Raw genomic sequence first — 20,296 nt, forward strand, 5'->3', positions numbered from 1 at the left:
AAACATTGTAAGGACTAATGAGTTAATCTTTCTGTTTTTCACCACAACAAATGTGAGCTACTTTCACAATACTAAGGTTTAACACCAAGGGGTAAAAGGTATATTTTAAGCCTATAGACATGAAGTTACCCTTGTCCCTCAGAGGTGCTGCTGGTGCTTAAAGGGATACGGCTGGTGCTTAAAGGATATGGCTGGGGCTGCCATGTCAGTGAGTCACCAGGAGTAATGGAGCTTCTCTCTGCACCTCACCTTTAACCCCTCTGCTAATACTGTCTGGTTTGGGTCAGAGGTGACAGACAGACAGACAGACAGACAGACAGACAGACAGACAGACAGACAGACAGACAGACAGACAGACAGACAGACAGACAGAGAGCAAGAGAGCAAGAGAGCAAGAGAGCAAGAGAGCAAGAGAGCAAGAGAGCAAGAGAGCAAGAGAGACGAAGAGAGACAGGGATTCCCTTGAAAAGACCATCACTTACAGTAGCTATCTGAGTCACTGTCAGCAAGTGATCCATTAAAAACTGGTCTCTCGCTCTCTGTCCTGTTTTGGCCCATTCCCTGAGACTGGTAAGGAGGTACGATTCTCGCCAGGGACAGACAACCCTGCCAAAGGAGCCAGGGAACTGACACACGTATGTGGGTGAGGAGGTGAGAAACCCTAGCCAGGCACTGTCTGAGAGGGGGGACGGGGGGACAATGGAGTGGGAGAGGAAATTAGAAACTAGGCATCATTCAAGAGGCCTGTGATGGAGGATTTGGGGGTAAGCCCTGACATTAAGTTATCAAGTTACCCTTCACAATTTAAAATACTTTCCAAAAACTGATGTCAAAGTTTTGTCTTCCAGGTGGAAACAAGCTGAAGCCGCAGCCATTCCGGCTCAACTGGTCATGGATCAGCCTGGAGAAGGAGTACTATCTGGTGGATGAGGACGCCAAATTTCTGGAGGTGATGCTCAGACGCAGGGGATACCTGGGAGAGACATCCTTCGTCAGTGAGTATTGGAAGTCTTACACAGTATTTACCACAGATCTACAGCAGTCTTTACCTAAACAGATAAATACAGTGACTAAAATGGGACCTATAGCCATATTTACCTCTAAAAATAGATATAGAATGACTAGAATGGATCCTAGGAGAGTATTTAACTCTAAACATTGATATAGAATGACTAGAAGGGTCCCTATAGCCGTATTTACCTATAAACATAGATATAAAATGACAAAAATGGACCCTATAGCAGTATTTACCTATTGACCTAGAAATACAATGGGACATGTGAAGTGTTCCAAAAAAAAACGTTTTCACATGATTTCACATGTGAAATCTAACGTGAAATTGTGATTTTCCACATGTGAAACCATGTGGTTTTTATGTAAGGGAACATAGATATGATTTTTGATTTATTAGGATCCCCATTAGCCGACGCCAAGGGAATGCACTCTTTGAAAAAAAGGTGCTATCTAGAACCATAAGGGGTTATTCGGCTGTCTCAACCCTTTTTTATTGCAGGTAGAAAACCCTTTTGGTGCCAGGTAGAACCCGCCACCAAAAAGGGTTCTCTTATAGGGACAGCTGAAGAACCCTTTTGGAACCCTTTTTCTAAGAGTGTACCATGGTAGATCCTGTTGGAACTGGCTTGCACTTGTTGGGTCATCACCCAAGTCAAATCAAATCAAAACAAATCATCACCCAAGTGATATATCTAAGATAGTACATTTCTCCCATTGTTTTCTCTGCTTGTCATTCAGATAAAGGTAGTTTTAAATTGCCACTATTTTATCCCTAATGGGGTGTAAATATTTCCATCACCCACCACCATCAACTCTGACTAGGGGTACTTCGAAAAAATGTAAATGTCAGTGGAGAGACTATTCAGAAAGCAGGACCTATTTAACTGTCATTGTGTAAAAGACTGATTGGCCCTTTAACCTGTGCAATGAACCCCGAGCCGGGATTGCTAACAAGGCTGGAAATTCAAAACATCAAAAATCTAATCATTTCAATTTCTCAAACAATCAACTATTTTACACAATTTAAATGATAAACATCTCCTTAATCTAACCACATTGTTCGATTTTCAAAGAGGCTTTACGGCAAAAGCATAACGTTAGATTATGTTAGGACAGTACATAGCCACAAAAGTACAAACATCCATTTTCAATTCAAGGTCAGGCGTCACCAAAAGCAGAAACCAGCTTGAATTATGCACTAACCTTTGTCAATCTCCATCAGATGACACTCCTAGGACATTATGTTATACAATACATGCATTTTTTGTTCCATCAAGTTCATATTTATATCCAAAAACAGCATTTTACAGTAGCGTGAAATTCAGATTTTTTTCTTCTCTGAAATGCTTCCGGTGAACATAACAAAATTACTATTCGAAAACATTGGTAAATTATAATATTGTCATTCAAAGAATAATATATTATCATCTCGTAATTGCTACCGAATGGCCAGATCTCAAAATAACTTTACTGGGAAATCACATTTTGTAATAAACAGTGTGCTATGCTAAGAACAACAGGCTATGCTATACAGTTAGCATCATCTAAAATCGATAATAACATTGTAAATATCCCCTTACCTTTGATTATCTCCATCAGAAGACAGGCATCCCAGGTCCGGAAGGCATCCCAGGTCCGGAACAAATGTGGTTTCTTTTGACAAAGTTCATAATTTATGTCCAAATAACACCAAGAACTTAGCGTTCATTATGCTCCCACAAAACGTGGTGGGGGACTGTAAAATCACGCCGAAAAGCTAAAAAAAAACCTAGTAAATAATCTATTTATGTTCGTTCAAACATGTCAAATGTTGTTTAGCATTAATCTTTTGGTCCATTTTTAACGTTAAACATCAGTAATATTTTCACACAACCTATCCTATGTCGAGATAAACAATGAAGACAAAACTCACGTTTCTCAGATTTATGCGCAGGCGCAGAAAAATGAAGTGATGACATGTCAACTTCCTTGGATTCTAATTTGCTCTCTGTTTATCATAGACGCTTCAAACAACTTTATAAAGATCGTTGACATCTAGTGGAAGCCGTAGGTGTTGCGAAATGAATCCTTTCTCACTATGGTATCTATAAAACAATGACACTAAATAGTACAGTCACAAAATTCACATTTTTTAAAATCTATTTTTCACAGGTTTTTGCCTGCAATATGAGTTTTGTTATACTTACAGACACCATTCAAACTGTTTTAGAAAATTCAGAGTGTTTTCTATCCGAATGTGTTAATAATATGCATATCCTAGCTTCTGAGTTGGTGTAGAAGGCAGTTAAAAATGGGCACATATTTTTTTCAAAATGTCTCAATACTGCCCCCGAGCCCCAACAGGTTTTAAGGGTCTTCATGGAGTGTATTTATCTATTATTACCCTGCCATTAGAAGAAACCTAAGAATAAAACAGACCCCCTGGTTATCAATCTGCCCTGTCTGTGTTCCTGTTTGACTGATGACCCATTTCCTGTCTCGCTGGTGAAAAACCTAGTTTGATTGAGGGGTCAGATAGCCCTTCCTCATAGAGGTCACCAGGTAATGTCAACATACTTGTCTGTTTGGCTACATCCAACACACAGGCTTTTATTGGGTACACTCCTATATTCACAGTTGTCTTTGACGACGCAGTAGTGGGCAAATATGAACAAAGACAGACAATGAGAGCTAACCAGGCAACTACAGTCTGTAAATCACAGTCAACCTGCAGTCAACTCACATCCTCTGATGCCCTACAAACTATACAGTGCTACGTGCCATTATTATAAAGCTATTCAGTTCAATTAGGTTCAATTCAATTCAGTTCAGCTCAGCTTACTTCAGCTAAATTCCTATTAAATGTAATTCAATTAGGTTCTATTAAGTTCAGTTCGATATGGTTCTATTCAGGCATCACCACCAAGGATGGCACGGCGGAGAAGGACAAGGACTTCCGGGGAAAGGCCCAGAAGCAGGTCCAGTTCAACCCAGGCCAGACAGTGGCCACCTGGAGGGTGAAGATCTTCACGGACCAGGAGTTTGAGACCAGCGAGACCTTTGAGATCCAGCTGTCAGAGCCTGTCATGGCCGTGCTGGAGTACCCCGATACAGCCACTGTGGAGATAGTGGACCCTGGTGATGGTAAGAATGAACGGCCTTATCTTCAGATTGTCTGTTTGATTTGCCCTCCGACATGAAATCCTTTATGAATAGTAGATAGGCTTAAGTCAATTGGAAAGGCTACATTAATTTACATGGATTGACACATAAAAAAATATAATTGTATCCTTCATTTAAGATTCCGAATCAGATCATGTTTATTGTTCCATTGCTGGGCAATTTGATGGCAGCAGCAAATATGCATGCATCAAATAAGTACAGACCCACCTGGGCTTGTAAACTCTTCTTCTCTTGTTCTCTATGGCCTATCCTCTGTGTTTCTCCCATAGAGATCCTACTAAATTACTATTCTAATTCTGAATTCTATGGTTTCTCCCTCTTTCCTCTGCAGAGTCCATGGTGTTCATCCCCCAGGCAGAGTATAAGATAGAGGAGGACATTGGGGAGCTGCTGGTGCCTGTTCGCCGCTCTGGAGACCTCAGCCAGGAACTCATGGTCATCTGCTACACCCAGCAAGGTGAATACAGTCAATTATATAATTCAAATACATGGGTTTTTACAAAGATTAAATGCATGAATAAAATACACATAGATATACAGTGCATTCGGAAAGTATTCAGACCCCTTCCCTTTTTCCACATTTTGTTACCTTACTCTAAAATGGATCAAAAATATTAATAATCTCATCAATCCAACACACAATACCCCATAATGACAAAGCAAAAACAGATTTTTTGAATTGTAAAAAATGTAAAATAGAAATACCTTATTTACATAAGTATTCAGACCCTTTGCTATGAGACTCGAAATTGAGCTGAAGTGCATCCTGTTTCCATTGATCATCCTTGAGATGTTTCTACAACTTCATTGGAGTGCAGTTGTGGTAAATTCAATTGATTAGACAGGCACACACCTGTCTACATAAGTTCCCACAGTAGACAGTGCATGTCAAATCAAAAACTAAGCCATGAGATCGAAGGAATTGTCCGTAGAGCTCCGAGACAGGATTGTGTCGAAGCACAGAGCTCGGGAAGGGTACCCAAGAACACAGTGGCTTCCATCATTCTTAAATGGAAGAAGTTTGTAACCACCAAGACTGAGCAATTGGGGGAGAAGGGCCTTGGTCAGGGAGGTGACCAAGAAGCCGATGGTCACTCTGAAAGAGCTCCAGAGTTGCAGAAGGACAACCATCTCTGCAGCACTCAACCAATCAGGCCTTTATGGTATAGTGGCCAGACGGAAGCCACTCCTCAGTAAAAGGCACATGTTAGCCCACTTGGAGTTTGGCAAAAGGCACCTAAAGGACTCTAAGACCATGAGAAACAAGATTCTCTGTTCTGATGAAATCAAGATTGAACTCTTTGGCCTGAATGCCAAGCGTCAGGTCTGGAGGAAACCTGGCACCGTTGAAGCATGGTGGTGGCAGCATCATGCTGTGGGGATGTTTTTTTTTGCGGCAGGGACTGGGAGATTAGTCAGGATCGAGAGAAAGATGAACAGAGCAAAGTACAGCGCACTCAGAACCTCAGACTGGGGCGAAGGTTCACCTTCCAACAAGACAACAACCCTAAGCACACAGCCAAGACAACGCAGGAGTGGCTTTGGGACAAGTCTCTGAATGTCCTCGAGTGGCCCAGCCAGAGCCCGGACTTGAACCCGATTGAACATCTCTGGAGAGACCTGAAAATAGCTGTGCAGCGACACTCCCCATCCAACCTGAAAGAGCTTGAGAGGATCTGCAGAGAAGAAGGTGACAAACTCCCTAAATACAGGTGTGCCAAACTTGTAGCATCATACCCAAGAAGACTCAAGGCTGTAATGGCTGCCAAAGGTGCTTCAACAAATTACTGAGTAAAGGGTAAGAAAACTTATGTAAATGCGATATTTCAGTTTTTGCTTTGTCATTATGGGGTATTGTGTGTAGATTGATGAGGGGGAAAAACAATTTAATCCATTTTTGAATAAGGCTGTAATATAACAAAATGTGGAAAAAGTCAAGGGGTCTGAATACTTTCTGAATGCACTGTAGATATATTGTAACATAAAAGTACTCTCCTCCCCCCACAACTGCCTGTCATTCTTCTATTGACCCTTAACCATTGACCCCTGAACTCCTTTTCCCAACAGCCAGTGCGACGGGCACCATCCCCAGCACGGTCCTCTCCTACAGTGACTACATCACGCGTCCCGAGGACCACACCAGCGTGCTGCGCTTCGACAAGGACCAGAGGGAGAAGCCCTGCCGCATCATCATCATCGACGACTCGCTCTACGAGGATGAAGAGAGCTTCAACGTGACCCTCAGCATGCCCATGGGGGGCCAGGTGGGAGCCACCTTCCCCAGCGCGAAGGTCACCATCCTGGCCGACAGCGACGACGGTGAGTGGGGTTGTTGGGCGTATGGTGGGTGGTGGCATCTATAGTCACCTGTTGAATACAGAGGTCACTCAATTGTCATGAAACCCTACTTGAAACTTGAAACCCTAGCTCAAATAGTTCAACACACAGGTTCAAGTCAACTTGAATGCTACTTGTCAATGGCAACAGACTCAATGATTCCTGACCCTTTACTATATTGACTATAAAGGAAACTCTACCAGTATCAGATTTACTTCCTATTCAACCCCCCAGTCTCTTGGGTTCAGTGAACACGGGTACACTCTTTTAAAAAAAGTGTGATCTAGAACCTAAAAGGGTTCTTTGGCTGTCCCCATAGGATAACCCTTTAATAAAAAAGTTTGGTTTCGGGTAGAACTCTTTTGGGTTCCATGTAGAACCCTTCCACGGCGGGTTCTACCTAGAACCAAAATGGTTTATTCTATGGGGACAGCAGAATAACCCTTTATGAACACTGTTCCTTTCAGCTTTTCCCTATGATTTCTTGGGACTTCCTATGGGTCACTCCTAATGATATGACTTCCTGGGACTTCCTATGGGTCACTCCTAATGATATGACTTCCTGGGACTTCCTATGGGTCACTCCTAATGATATGACTTCCTGGGACTTCCTATGGGTCACTCCTAATGATATGACTTCCTGGGACTTCCTATGGACACTCCTAATGATATGACTTCCTGGGACTTCCTATGGGTCACTCCTAATGATATGACTTCCTGGGACTTCCTATGGGTCACTCCTAATGATATGACTTCCTGGGACTTCCTATGGGTCACTCCTAATGATATGACTTCCTGGGACTTCCTATGGGTCACTCCTAATGATATGACTTCCTGGGACTTCCTATGGGCCACTCATAATGATACGACTCCCTCTATGTTTGTTATGGGGGCTTAACTGTTGCCCGAGACACTTTGATTTTCCCAGTTACAATTTACAGGTGTGTGTGTGTGTGTGTGTGTGTGTGTGTGTGTGTGTGTGTGTGTGTGTGTGTGTGTGTGTGTGTGTGTGTGTGTGTGTGTGTGTGTGTGTGTGTGTGTGTGTGTGTGTGTCAGTCTCTGTCTGTGCTGTGTGTGTCTTTGTCTCTGGGTTTTTGTGTGTCAGTCTCTGTCTGTGCTGTGTGTTGTGTGTCAGTGTGCACCTGTGATGCCTTAGCAACCCAAACCCTTTCATCCACATTGATTTATTATAATTTGATCTCCCAGCAGTTGTCTAATATCAAACACAGTCGCTGAAAACACAGAGTCATGCAAATAGATACAACACTATTGAACTGATAACAGGGTCATTACTTTCCACTGATGATAAACACGTATCAATAGCATTACTTTGCTTCACTCTTTGTTCTCCTGTTAGTGAGGTAGAATAAAGGAACAATTGATGCAGCCAAAAGCACTAAGGTAGAGAGGAAAGACAGGAGACTGAAAGAGAGAGAGCTGGTGCCAAACAGTAGATGAAAGGAGAGAGGAGAGGCAGGAAAGATGTGGTTACAAGTTGGTTTATCAACAACAAAAAACAACTGAGCCACATAGGAACTACAGTAGGGCTTGTGAGAGCATGTACTGTAGGACTGTACAAAGCCCAGTGAAACCTCTTTGGTGAGAGTGGCACCATCAACACCATAACTCAGAGGCCAGGTGCTGAGGATCCTCCAGCCATCATCAACAACATAACTCAGAGGCCAGGTGCTGAGGATCCTCCAGCCATCATCAACACCATAACTCAGAGACCAGGTGCTGAGGATCCTCCAGCCATCATCAACAACATAACTCAGAGGCCAGGTGTTGAGGATCCTCCAGCCATCATCAACAACATAACTCAGAGGCCGGGTGCTGAGGATCCTCCAGCCATCATCAACAACATAACTCAGAGGCCAGGTGTTGAGGATCCTCCAGCCATCATCAATACCATAACTCAGAGGCCAGGTGTTGAGGATCCTCCAGCCATCATCACCACCATAACTCAGAGGCCAGGTGCTGAGGATCCTCCAGCCATCATCAACACCATAACTCAGAGGCCAGGTGATGCCCTTCTTTACTGTAACCACTGGTCTCTACGTGTAATCTATTCCACTACAGGTCCACTCATGGATGGCGCCATTCCCCAAAGCCACACACAGACAGACAGTGGCACACAAACACACTCAACCCAAGACAAAAGCACCTCTCCCAACATGTTTGTCCTGACTTCCCTCTCTTTGCCGGGTCCTTCCCCTCCTCCCTCCTCTCGCTCTACCCCTGACTACACACTCCATCTGTTCTACAATCCTATACTTCTAGTAACAGGTGGTAGAACTGGGAAGAGAGAAAACGGAATAGAATAGAAACTCCAGTCTTAACTACACCGGACAACCCTCTGTCATGACACATAAAAGAGCTCTCTGAACGTGTTTTGTTCTGAGTCACTCCTCCAACTCCACCGTTCAGTGGAGCTGGGGGAAACAGAGGGCTTCCCTTTGTGTTGCAGGGGCCAAGAGGCAGGTAGGAAACAGGGATTTGTGGGAGAGGAATGTCAAATGACAGGCATGTTTTTCCTCCGGCTCCTGTTTGATGGCGTTCAGCCTCCATTTTTGTTTTAATTGTGTAGCTGTTATCTGAGATGGGGGTGATGGTTTGTTTACAACTTCAAGAATGCTTTGGAGGTAAAAAAAAAAAGAAAAAAGAAAGTGCAACATATTAGGATATCATATCGACATAAATGTTCCCTCTTTTCGTTTGCATCTACGTCAAATATCACCCGTAGGCTTTAGATGAGAAAAAGGAGATGTGTTTGTTTCTTGGACACAGGTAAACCAAGAAGCACGTTCAATGGAGATTTTCCATTGATAATGATTGTTAATCCAGGACCAGTCTTAAAGGTCCAATGCAGCCGTTTTTATCTCAATATCAAATCATTACTGGGTAAGAATGAATTACCTCACTGTGATTGTTTTAAATTAAAATGGACAAAAATACACAAAAAATTGCTTCTTAGCAAAGGGTAATTTCTCAAGCGAGAACTACCGTTACTGGTAGAGAGGTTTAGACATCTCTTTCTTATTACCACATGGTGATGTCACCATGGAAGGCCAAAACTCCATCCCAACAAAACAGGCTGATATTTCAGGCGGCCTTTTCAAACAGCTCTTACACTAACAGCTATTTCACAGTATTATTCCAAACTCAAAGTGTGGAAGTATATATAAAACACAGAAAAATCACGAAAATCAGCCTTTAATCTGTGTCTGGGAAACTGCCCCTTAGTGTTCAAGTGATTAACTTTCTGAATCTGAGGCCACTCCAGTCCTCCCCATCCATCTATCTGACTGAATGAGTCATTTATCTCTCTTTAGTTGTCTTTCTGAGCCATTCCTCTCCTCCTCCTCCTGCACTTCTCTCCTCCTCCTCCTCCTCCTCCTCTCCTTCCTCTCTCCCACCCTTCAGAGCTCATTCATTTCACTAACTGGTTTGTTCTAATGACAGACACACTCACAGTCAGGGCTACACTCCCCACTCCCTCCCCTGTAATTTGGAGTACAATGGGAACGTTATGTATAAGTAATCAGCGTGCATTCCCAGACATGATCTCCAGGCGACAAGAGGAGATGTCTTCTCAATGGAAAGATTCATTCCTCCATTGTGCCACAAACTTCTTGGTGGGTCCTGAAATCTGAAGTGACAACACTCTGTGTGTGTGTGTGTGTGTGTGTGTGTGTGTGTGTGTGTGTGTGTGTGTGTGTGTGTGTGTGTGTGTGTGTGTGTGTGTGCGTGTGTGCGCGTGTGTGCGCGCAAACCCATCTTCCTGGCTGAGTAAACCTGTGGTTGGGACCAGCCAGCATTAGGCTTCATTGTTATTAGTCTGGCTCTTCCTTCTCAGTGATCCTTTAAGGATTGCCATGTCTCCTTCCCCCACACCAGCCACCCCTGGTACTAAACAGTATCTCTGGTGATTGAGAGGCATTGAGAGTAAGCTAAGTTTCAGCGGGTCAGTGGTGGTTGTCTGACTGTGGCAGTACAAGCCCTAGTCTAAAAACATCTCTAGACCACCTCTTAAAATAACAGTCAGTTAAATGTGTACATACTTCCTATTCTCCATCTTACTTTTACTATTTTATCCAGCTATAGACTAAATAATCACCAGTGTCACAATATTGTATCTGCCCCTTATAGAGATGGCAGAAAGCTCAATTATAGATCAACCTCATTAGGGGTGTACAGTAGACAGCGGTAGCTTGTCAGTGATGATCAGTCTGGCTGTTATAGAGGGGTGTACAAGTAGACAGCGGTAGCTTGTCAGTGATGATCCGTCTGGCTGTTATAGAGGGGTGTGCAGTAGACAGCGGTAGCTTGTCAGTGATGATCAGTCTGGCTGTTATAGAGGGGTGTGCAGTAGACAGCGGAGCTTGTCAGTGATGATCAGTCTGGCTGTTAGAGGGGTGTGCAGTAGACAGCGGTAGCTTGTCAGTGATGATCAGTCTGGCTGTTATAGAGGGGTGTACAGTAGACAGCGGTAGCTTGTCAGTGATGATCCGTCTGGCTGTTATAGAGGGGTGTGCAGTAGACAGCGGTAGCTTGTCAGTGATGATCAGTCTGGCTGTTATAGAGGGGTGTGCAGTAGACAGCGGTAGCTTGTCAGTGATGATCAGTCTGGCTGTTATAGAGGGGTGTGCAGTAGACAGCGGTAGCTTGTCAGTGATGATCAGTCTGGCTGTTATAGAGGGGTGTAGAGAGATTAATCCGCTGTGTGTTCCAAAGATATGCATTCCTTCCCTCTAGTCTATTACTCAGAGAGGGAGAGGTAGAGAGATCCTCCTGCCTGTGCTGCCTCCCCCATCTCCTCCCTCTTATCAGTGCTACTGTCATCAGACAAGGAGGACATCCCATCCCTCTTCTGCCCCCCAACTCATCCCCCTTTCACTTATCCACCATTTCTACCTGGCTTTTTAGGTGTGCACTGTAGACCTCTGGCACTGAGTTCAGACGACACTGTCTGGCCTCGATGAGGGGAGGATGATAAAGGGATGAGTGGGGTGACAGCTCTCTTCCTGGAAAAAGAGGGGAAAAGGGGGGTGACCCCGTCAGCCGTACCAACTGTATCTGACAAGCCGAGTTCATTCCAGAAATGTGGATTATCCCATGACAGCTTCTTCCCTTAAGACATCCTTAATTGAAACCACATTTTTGTAACTTAATGTTCATATCTGTAAGATGTAGATGATAATATACTGACCTGACCTCTCTCTCTCCCCCCCTCTCTCTCCCTTCCCCCCTCTCTCTCTTTCTCCCTCTAACCCACAGAGCCCTCTCTGTATTTCGGAGAACTAGATTACATTGTGGATGAGAGTTCAGGCTACGTGGAGGTCAGGGTCTGGAGGACTGGCACTGACCTCTCCAAGACGGCCACAGTGACCGTCCGCTCCAGGAAGAGTGACCCCGTCTCTGCTGAAGGTCAGAAGAAGAACGTGGATGTTAGATCTATTATTCCTATCCTCTTTGTGGTGTAGCGTTTCCAGAATACAGTGCTTTGCAAAAGTATTCATCCCACTTAGCGTTTTTCCTATTTTGTTGCATTACAACCTGTAATTTAAATGGATTTTTATTTGGATTTCATGTAATAGACATACACAAAATAGTCCAAATTGGTGAAATGAAATGAAAAAAATAACTTGTTTCAAAAAATGTTTAAAAAAATATATATATAAAAAAGGAAAAGTGGTGCGTGCATATGTATTCACCACCTTTGCTATGAAGCCCCTAAATAAGATCTGGTGCAACCAATTACCTCCAGAAGTCACATAATTAGTTAAATAAAGTCCACCTGTGTACAATCTAAGTGTCACATGATCTCTCTATATATACACCTGTTCTGGTGGTGTTGCAGGCCCCGGAGTCTGTAGCACCACCAAGCAAGCGTCACCACCAAACAAGCGTCACCACCAAGCAAGCGAGACCAAGGAGCTCTCCAAACAGGTCAGGGATAAAGTTGTGGAGAAGTACAGATCAGGGTTGGGTTATAAAAAAATATCCGAAACGTTGAACGTCCCACGGAGCACCATTAAATCCATTATTAAAAAATGGAAAGAATATGGCACTACAACAAACCTGCCAAGAGAGGGCCGCCCACCAAAACTCACAGACCAGGCAAGGAGGGCATTAATCAGAGAGGCAACAAAGAGACCAACGATAACCCTGAAGGAGCTGCAAAGCTCCACAGCGGAGATTGGAGTATCTGTCCACTTTAAGCCATACACTCCACAGAGCTGGGCTTTACGGAAGAGTGGCCAGAAAAAAGCCATTGCTTAAATAAAAAAATAAGCAAACACGTTTGGTGTTTGCCAAAAGGCATGTGGGAGACTCCCCAAACATATGGAAGAAGGTACTCTGGTCAGATGAGAATAAAATTTCACTTTTTGGCCATCAAGGAAAATGCTATGTCTGGCGCAAACCAAACACCTCTCATAACCCAGAGAACACCATCCCCACAGTGAAGCATGGTGGTAGCAGCATCATGCTGTGGGGATGTTTTTCATCGGCAGGGACTGGGAAACTGGTCAGAATTGAAGGAATGATAGATGGCGCTAAATACAGGGAAATTCTTGAGGGAGGTTCACCTTCCAGCAGGACAATGACCCTAAGCATACTGCTAAAGCAACACTTGAGTGGTTTAAGAGGAAACATTTTAATGTCTTGGAATGGCCTAGTCAAAGCCCAGACCTCAATCCAATTGAGAATCTGTGGTATGACTTAAAGATTGCGGAACACATCCAACTTGAAGGAGCTGGAGCAGTTTTGCCTTGAAGAATGGCCAAAATCCCAGTGGCTAGATGTGCCAAGCTTATAGAGGCATACCCCAAGAGACTTGCAGCTGTAATTGCTGCAAAAGGTGGCTCTACAAAGTATTGACTTCGGGGGGGTGCATAGTTATGCACGCTCAAGTTTTCCGTTTTTTTGTCTTATTTCTTGTTTGTTTCACAATAAAAAATATTTTGCATCTTCAAAGTGGTAGGCATGCTGTGTAAATCAAATGATACAACCCCCCCCAAAAAAAAAATCTATTATAATTCTAGGTTGTAAGGCAACAAAATAGGAAAATAGCAAGGGGGTGAATACTTTCCCAAGCCACTGTATCTGTCACAGTATTTACATTTCCCCTGGAGTCCCTCAATCTCTGTTTTCACATTATTCACAATCTCAGTGTAATTACACAGAATTCCCAATCGTTCCTAATACTTCTCAAACATTCCGGTGTCATCTCTTTCATGGTAGTATTCCAATGCCCTTACTGACTCTCTCCCCATTAAGCTATATGTGTAATGTTCTATTTCTATGTTCCCCGTGTCTCCCTGCCAGCTGGCCTAGACTACGTGGGCATCAGCCGTAACCTGGACTTTGCCCCCGGGGTGACCATGCAGACATTCAGAGTGACCATCCTGGATGACCTGGGTCAGCCGGAGCTGGAGGGGCCGGAAACCTTTGACCTGGTGCTGAGGATGCCCATGAACGCTGTGCTGGGAGAGCCCAGCAAGACCACCATCACTATTAATGATACTGTTACTGACCGTGAGTTATACACACTCTGTTACACATACATGTAGATATATAGCCCCCAGAGAGACCACCATCACTATTAATGATACTGTTACTGACCGTGAGTTATACACACTCTGTTACACATACATGTAGATATATAGCCCCCAGAGAGACCACCATCACTATTAATGATACTGTTACTGACCATGAATTCTACAGACACACACACTTTCACACACTGTTTTAGCGTTAACATAACCCCTGTTTTAGCATTAACATAGGCTGTTTTGTTATCCATATAGAAGTAGCTTTGAGATGATGGTCTAAGGCACATTTAGTCAGTGAGCAATGAGAAAATTAAGCTATGCTCCCTATGCAGAAGCCATGAAAAGAATATTGAGCTACTAGAAAACCACAGTACTGATAAGTAGTATTCTGTTCTCTTCAGAGCCTAATTCAAATCTATTTATCATTCCAGTGCCCAAGGTTCAGTTCAAGGATGCTGCCTATAAGGTGGATGAGGCGGACGGGGAGATGAAGGCCGTAGTGTATCGTAGTGGAGACATCAGTCACAGGTCTACGGTGCGCTGCTACACCCGCCAGGGCTCTGCCGAGGTCATGATGGATTATGATGAGAGGCCCAACACGGACGGGTCACTCGTCACCTTCTTACCAGGTAACCCCAGTCTCTCTCTCTCTCTCTCTCTCTCTCCGTTTCTCTCTCTCCATCTCCCTCCCTTTCTCTGTCTCTCTCTCTCCCTCTCCCTTCCTCGCTCTTCTCCTCTCTCTTTCTCCTTTCCTCTCTCTTCACCTCTCTCTCTCTCCCCCTTCTCTTACTCTCTCTCTCCCTTCCTCCCTCCCTCACTCCCTCTCTCTCCCTCCTTCCCTAGCTCTACCCCTTCTCTCTCTCAATGTCTTTTTATATGCCAACCCCCCATATCCTCATATTTCTATGTGTTAACGCTGTGTTCCCCCTGTCTGTCTATCCTATAGGGGAGAGTGAGAAGGAGTGTGTGGTAAACCTGGTGGATGATAACCTGTATGAGGAGGATGAGGAGTTCCGCCTGGTGCTGGGAACGCCCAAGAGCAAGTCACCCTTCGGAGCCTCCATAGGGGAACAGAAAGAGGCGGTGGTCACCATTACTGACGAGAAAGACAGTAAGCATTACCCAAGGAACACGGAGATATCTACCACACCTAACATTGGGCTAACATTGTATAGATCTATCTAATGAAGTATTACAAATAAAATGCCAAAATACTCTGTTTTATTAATTATTTTATTCAGTCTCTAGAGAGTTAGAGTTGGTAGTATGTTTTGTATCTGGAGTCTAACCTGATTCTCTCTCCTCAGAGCCCATCATCCGTTTCAGTGAGATAAAGTACAGTGTACGGGAGCCCCAGATCCAGGGGGAGACAGCCGTGGTGAAGATCCCTATCCTGAGGCTAGGAGACACCTCCAAGGTCTCCCTGGTCAGGGTCCACACCAAGGACGGGTCAGCCACCTCTGGAGAGGACTACAACCCGCTGTCGGAGGGTGAGTCCTACCATTAAGTTCTCATATAGTTTAATCATGTAACACAGACATAACCAACCCTAACGTCTGGAGAGGACTACAACCCGCTGTCGGAGGGTGAGGGCCATTACCACAGTAACAGAATGATGTTGAGACTCAGATTTGATGCTTTAAAATGGATGTCAAAGAAAAAACAATGATTGCAAAGTAAAATAAACCATACGACTCTCTGCACAAGGACGACTTTTAACAATGTCCACTGAACATTTTTCAAAAACACATTTACTTGAAGAAACAGCACAAACCGTCATTCTGTTACCAAACTTTGCATCTGCACTGTTCTTCAAGTAAATTCGGTTTTTTTGTAGAATTTTCAGTGTAAATTGTTAAAAGTAGTCCTTGTCAGAGAGTTGTATGGTTCGTTTAACTTTGCAATGATATGTTTCATGTTTGACAGACATTTTAAATTCTCAGCATTATTCTCTTTCCTGTTACCGTAGAATTGCCCCTATGCAGCCATCGTTGTCATACTGTGTTGGGCATTGTCGTGTATAACCCATTCACACCAAAAACGACCTGATACATTTTTAATAGAGATCCTTATTAAGCTCTTGTTTAACCGTGTGTGTCTCTCAAGATGTGGAGTTCAAGGAGGGCGAGACAGAACTCTTTGTGGAGGTGCAGATCCTGTATGACGGCCAGAGAGAGATGAGAGAAGCCTTCGTCGTCCACATGAAACCTGATGAGTACATGGTCGCAGAAACGCAAGTAAGACTGAGGGCATGGGATCTCACTCACTCACTCACTCACTCACTCACTCACTCACTCACTCACTCACTCACTCACTCACTCACTCACTCACTCACTCACTCACGCACTCACGCACTCACGCACTCACGCACTCACGCACTCACTCTGTATTTATTTAAACCTTATTTTACCAGGTCAGTTGACTGAGAACACATTCTCATTTACAGCAACAACCGGGGAATAGTTACAGGGGAGATGAATGAGCCAATTGTAAACTTGGGATGATTAGGTGACCGTGATGGTATGAGGGCCAGATTGGGAATTTAGCCAGGACACCACCCCTACTCTTACGATAAGTGCCATGGGATCTTTAGTGACCACAGAGAGTCAGGACACTGTTTAGCTACCCATCCGAAAGATGGCACCCTACACCAGGCAATGTCCCCAATCACTGCCCTGGGGCATTGAGATCTTTTTTATTTTAGACCAGAGGAAAGAGTGCCACCTACTGGCCCTCCAACACCACTTCCAGCAGCATCTGGTCTCCCATCCAGGACCAACCCTGCTTAGCTGCTTAGCTTCAGAGGCAAGCCGGCAGTGAGATGCAGGGTGGTATGCTGCTGGCACCCACCTAGATCACCCACCGAGAGACACACACACACACACACACACACACACACACACACACACACACACACACACACACACACACACACACACACACACACACACACCATATAAATACCCTCAGCAGGTCTCAGGGCATGCACACACACTTGAACACACAAATAGCCAGGCAGCAGCTGCCACTGTCAGCAGCCCCAGCACCCAAATCACCAGCTATTATAAAAAGACGTCCTGGTTGAGTCCATGCTATGAGAATGTCCCTCAAGTCATCCCACAGAGCAGTGTGACCTACAAACACAGCTATGTGGCATCCCAGACATGTACTGTACCATACCACTAACCTGCCACAAATAATGCTAGAGGCGTACGCTCACTTTAACTCACTTTTCTCCTTTGGTATTACAAATATGCTGTTCTAAAGGAGGACCCCACCTTCTCAAACGTCCAAGTTTACAATGTAGAACAAGGTGTACAATACCCGTGGAATGGTGTTTTGAATCTCTCTCTCCCGTTCATCAGATGAGTAAGGCAATTGTGTACATCGAGGAGATGGACAGCGTGGCAGACGTCACCTTCCCGGCTGTGCCTACTGTGGTGTCCCTGCTCATGTACGATGACACTGCCCGCGCCAGGGACAACCCTCACCCCTCTACTGGCTACCCCATCGTCTGTGTGACGGTGAGTGGTGGCCACTGGGTCCAGACACACACACGCAGAATGCAACCACCTAGACACACACACCTTACATCCAGGTGTTTAACCATGTAAAGCTAAGCTAGCGACAATGTCGGAATACTTTCATCCAGTCCAAAAAGCCGAGGCTTCAAACTGAAGGTCTTTGTGTTTCGTAGTTTCAAAACCTGTTGTTTAAGTGGTAAATCAATCCATTTTCCATTGAAATGCTTTCTCCAGTTCTGACTAAATCCTAAACGTGAGACCCTTTCACCGGCATAACAAATGTACACGTGTATTCTCAAATACATATTACCGATATACCATTGCATATAGCCTCGTAAACTTCACTTCACGTGTTGAGCGTGGTTTACAAGACTACTGTGTATAGTCCTATTACATGCCATAATCCCACATACATGTGGCCCCTCCCTGACCTGCAGGCCTGCAACCCCAAATACCACGACTTTGACAAGACGGGCTCCATCTGCACGGCGGAGAGCATCAACGACACCCTGACCCAGTACCGCTGGCTGGTCAGCGCCCCCAGCGGGTCGGACGGGGTCACCTCGCCCGTGAGAGAGGTGGACACCAACACCTTCTTCACCAACACTAAGTCCATCACCCTGGACTCCATCTACTTCCAGGCTGGGTCGAGAGTCCAGTGTGCTGCCCGGGCGTTCAATACGAACGGGGATGCTGGTCTGGAGCTGTCCAGCCCCATCGTGGTGGTCAGCAAGGAGGAGGGTGAGTAGAGACCGGGGACGACGATGACGACTTCAGAGTTCAGTGACATCAACCTTCATGACTGTTGATGACATCTGTTATGTGTCCTTATTAGGACAGAGTTACGTAGGCCTTGTGATGGAGAGTTCAAGGATGATTGTCTGTCCGACAATAATATGTCTCGTGTGCCTGTGTAGGTCTGTGTCAACCCCGTATCCCTGGCACGGTGGGAGCTGAGCCCTTCTCTGCTAAGATCCGCTACACCGGCCCTGACCACCCTGACTTCCCCAACCTCATCAAACTCACTGTCAACATGCCGCACATGGACGGTGAGTAACAGGCTCTGTCATGTCCTTACATACTGGTCTAGAGTCAGTTTGATTGTTTAGCTAACATGACAATAGGACTGAGGTAGAAAGAACTGATTCAAGATCAGTTGTCAAGGGTAAAAAGTTACCAGGTCATTAAAAGAGTTATAAATGTTGCAATTGATTGATGATGTATTGAAACCGTCTCTCTCTCACCTCTCTTCTCCTCAGGCATGTTACCGGTCATCTCTACGCGGCCCCTGTCCAACTTCGAGCTGACCCTGTCTCCGGACGGCACGCGCGTGGGCAACCACCGCTGCTCCAACCTACTGGACTTCAACGAGATCCAGACGGGCCACGGCTTCATCACCGACGCCACCAAGAACCCTGAGATCATCGGCGAGACGTCGCCCTACCAGTACAGCACCGACATGCGCTCCACCAACAGCCTGAGATTCTACAGGAACCTGAATCTGGAGGCTTGTCTGTGGGAGTTTAATAGTTACTACGACATGTCCGAGCTGCTCACCACCTGTGGAGGTTCTATCGGGACGGATGGACAGGTACTGGAGAGAGAGAGACATAAACACATATGCACTGATGCAAACACACACACACACACACTGACACGCTGGCTGTTCTCTGTGTGCAACTCTCGATTACTCAGTCTGCTGTCATTGTTTTTTCAGTAATCTGTCAAGTTGAAAGTAGACATTTTGAAATTCCCTCTGTGTTAAATTCCCTCTGTGTTAAATTCCCTCGGTGTTAAATTCCCTCGGTGTTAAATTCCCTCGGTGTTAAATTCCCTCTGTGTTAAATTCCCTCTGTGTTAAATTCCCTCGGTGTTAAATTCCCTCGGTGTTAAATTCCCTCGGTGTTAAATTCCCTCTGTGTTACCTTTCATGCTTGAATGCTCTGAAGTGTTCCTATCCTTCTGTTTTGTACTGTGGTATATGTTGATCCAGGTACAGTTGAAGGTGACCCTGACTATGTATCTCTGTGTTGCTCTCCCTCTAGGTGCTGAACCTGGTCCAGTCCTACGTGACTCTGCGCGTGCCTCTCTATGTGTCCTACGTCTTCCACTCCCCCGTGGCCGTGGGAGGATGGCAGCACTTTGACCTGCAGTCAGAGCTCAAGCTCACCTTTGTGTACGACACCGCCATCTTGTGGCAGGACGGAATCGGCAGCCCGCCGGAGGCTGAGCTACAAGGTACAGCCAATTCGGCCCACTGTTGGCTATTTTAAGTGCTACAGTGAGGTGGATGACTTGCTGTATAACTCACTTAATACCTGTATAATTAATAGTCTGCAGGCACATTTGATTAGAATCTCCTAGCTGACGAGGTGAAAAATCTGCCGATGTGCCCTTGAGCAAGACACTTAACCCTAATTGCTCCTGTAAGTCACTCTGGATAAGAGTGTCTGCTAAATGACTAAAATGTAAATAATGCATTATTTCACCAGTGAATGATAGAGGTGGACAATAACCCTGGTTCGATGGAACTGTGTCCCTATAGGATCCATGTACCCCACCAGCATGAGGATCAACGAGGAGGGACGTCTGGTGGTCAACTTCAAGACTGAGGCCCGCTTCAGGGGACAGTTTGTCATGTCCCACCCAGGTATTACACACACACACACACACACACACACACACACACACACACACACACAC

The 20,296-nt window shown here is 45.0% G+C and overlaps 1 protein-coding gene across 1 annotated transcript in view; it reads left to right on the top strand.

The window, feature by feature from the left end:
* The window catches only part of LOC106610216 (FRAS1-related extracellular matrix protein 2), a 51,215-nt gene that overhangs the window by 23,759 nt on the left and 7,160 nt on the right, over positions 1–20,296 (top strand). Inside the window, exons 3-18 of the mRNA XM_045722768.2 lie at positions 849–995; positions 3,907–4,137; positions 4,508–4,633; positions 6,244–6,495; positions 11,791–11,940; positions 13,843–14,052; positions 14,501–14,698; positions 15,016–15,180; positions 15,377–15,559; positions 16,176–16,306; positions 17,435–17,593; positions 18,031–18,334; positions 18,511–18,642; positions 18,853–19,184; positions 19,639–19,831; positions 20,139–20,243. Of these exons, the coding sequence (XP_045578724.2) occupies positions 849–995; positions 3,907–4,137; positions 4,508–4,633; positions 6,244–6,495; positions 11,791–11,940; positions 13,843–14,052; positions 14,501–14,698; positions 15,016–15,180; positions 15,377–15,559; positions 16,176–16,306; positions 17,435–17,593; positions 18,031–18,334; positions 18,511–18,642; positions 18,853–19,184; positions 19,639–19,831; positions 20,139–20,243 (3,018 nt within the window). The remainder of the gene's footprint in view (positions 1–848; positions 996–3,906; positions 4,138–4,507; positions 4,634–6,243; positions 6,496–11,790; positions 11,941–13,842; positions 14,053–14,500; positions 14,699–15,015; positions 15,181–15,376; positions 15,560–16,175; positions 16,307–17,434; positions 17,594–18,030; positions 18,335–18,510; positions 18,643–18,852; positions 19,185–19,638; positions 19,832–20,138; positions 20,244–20,296) is intronic.

The sequence above is a fragment of the Salmo salar genome, chromosome 08 (assembly GCF_965601325.2).
Source record: "Salmo salar chromosome 08, fSalSal1, whole genome shotgun sequence".
Taxonomy (NCBI): Eukaryota; Metazoa; Chordata; class Actinopteri; order Salmoniformes; family Salmonidae; genus Salmo; species Salmo salar.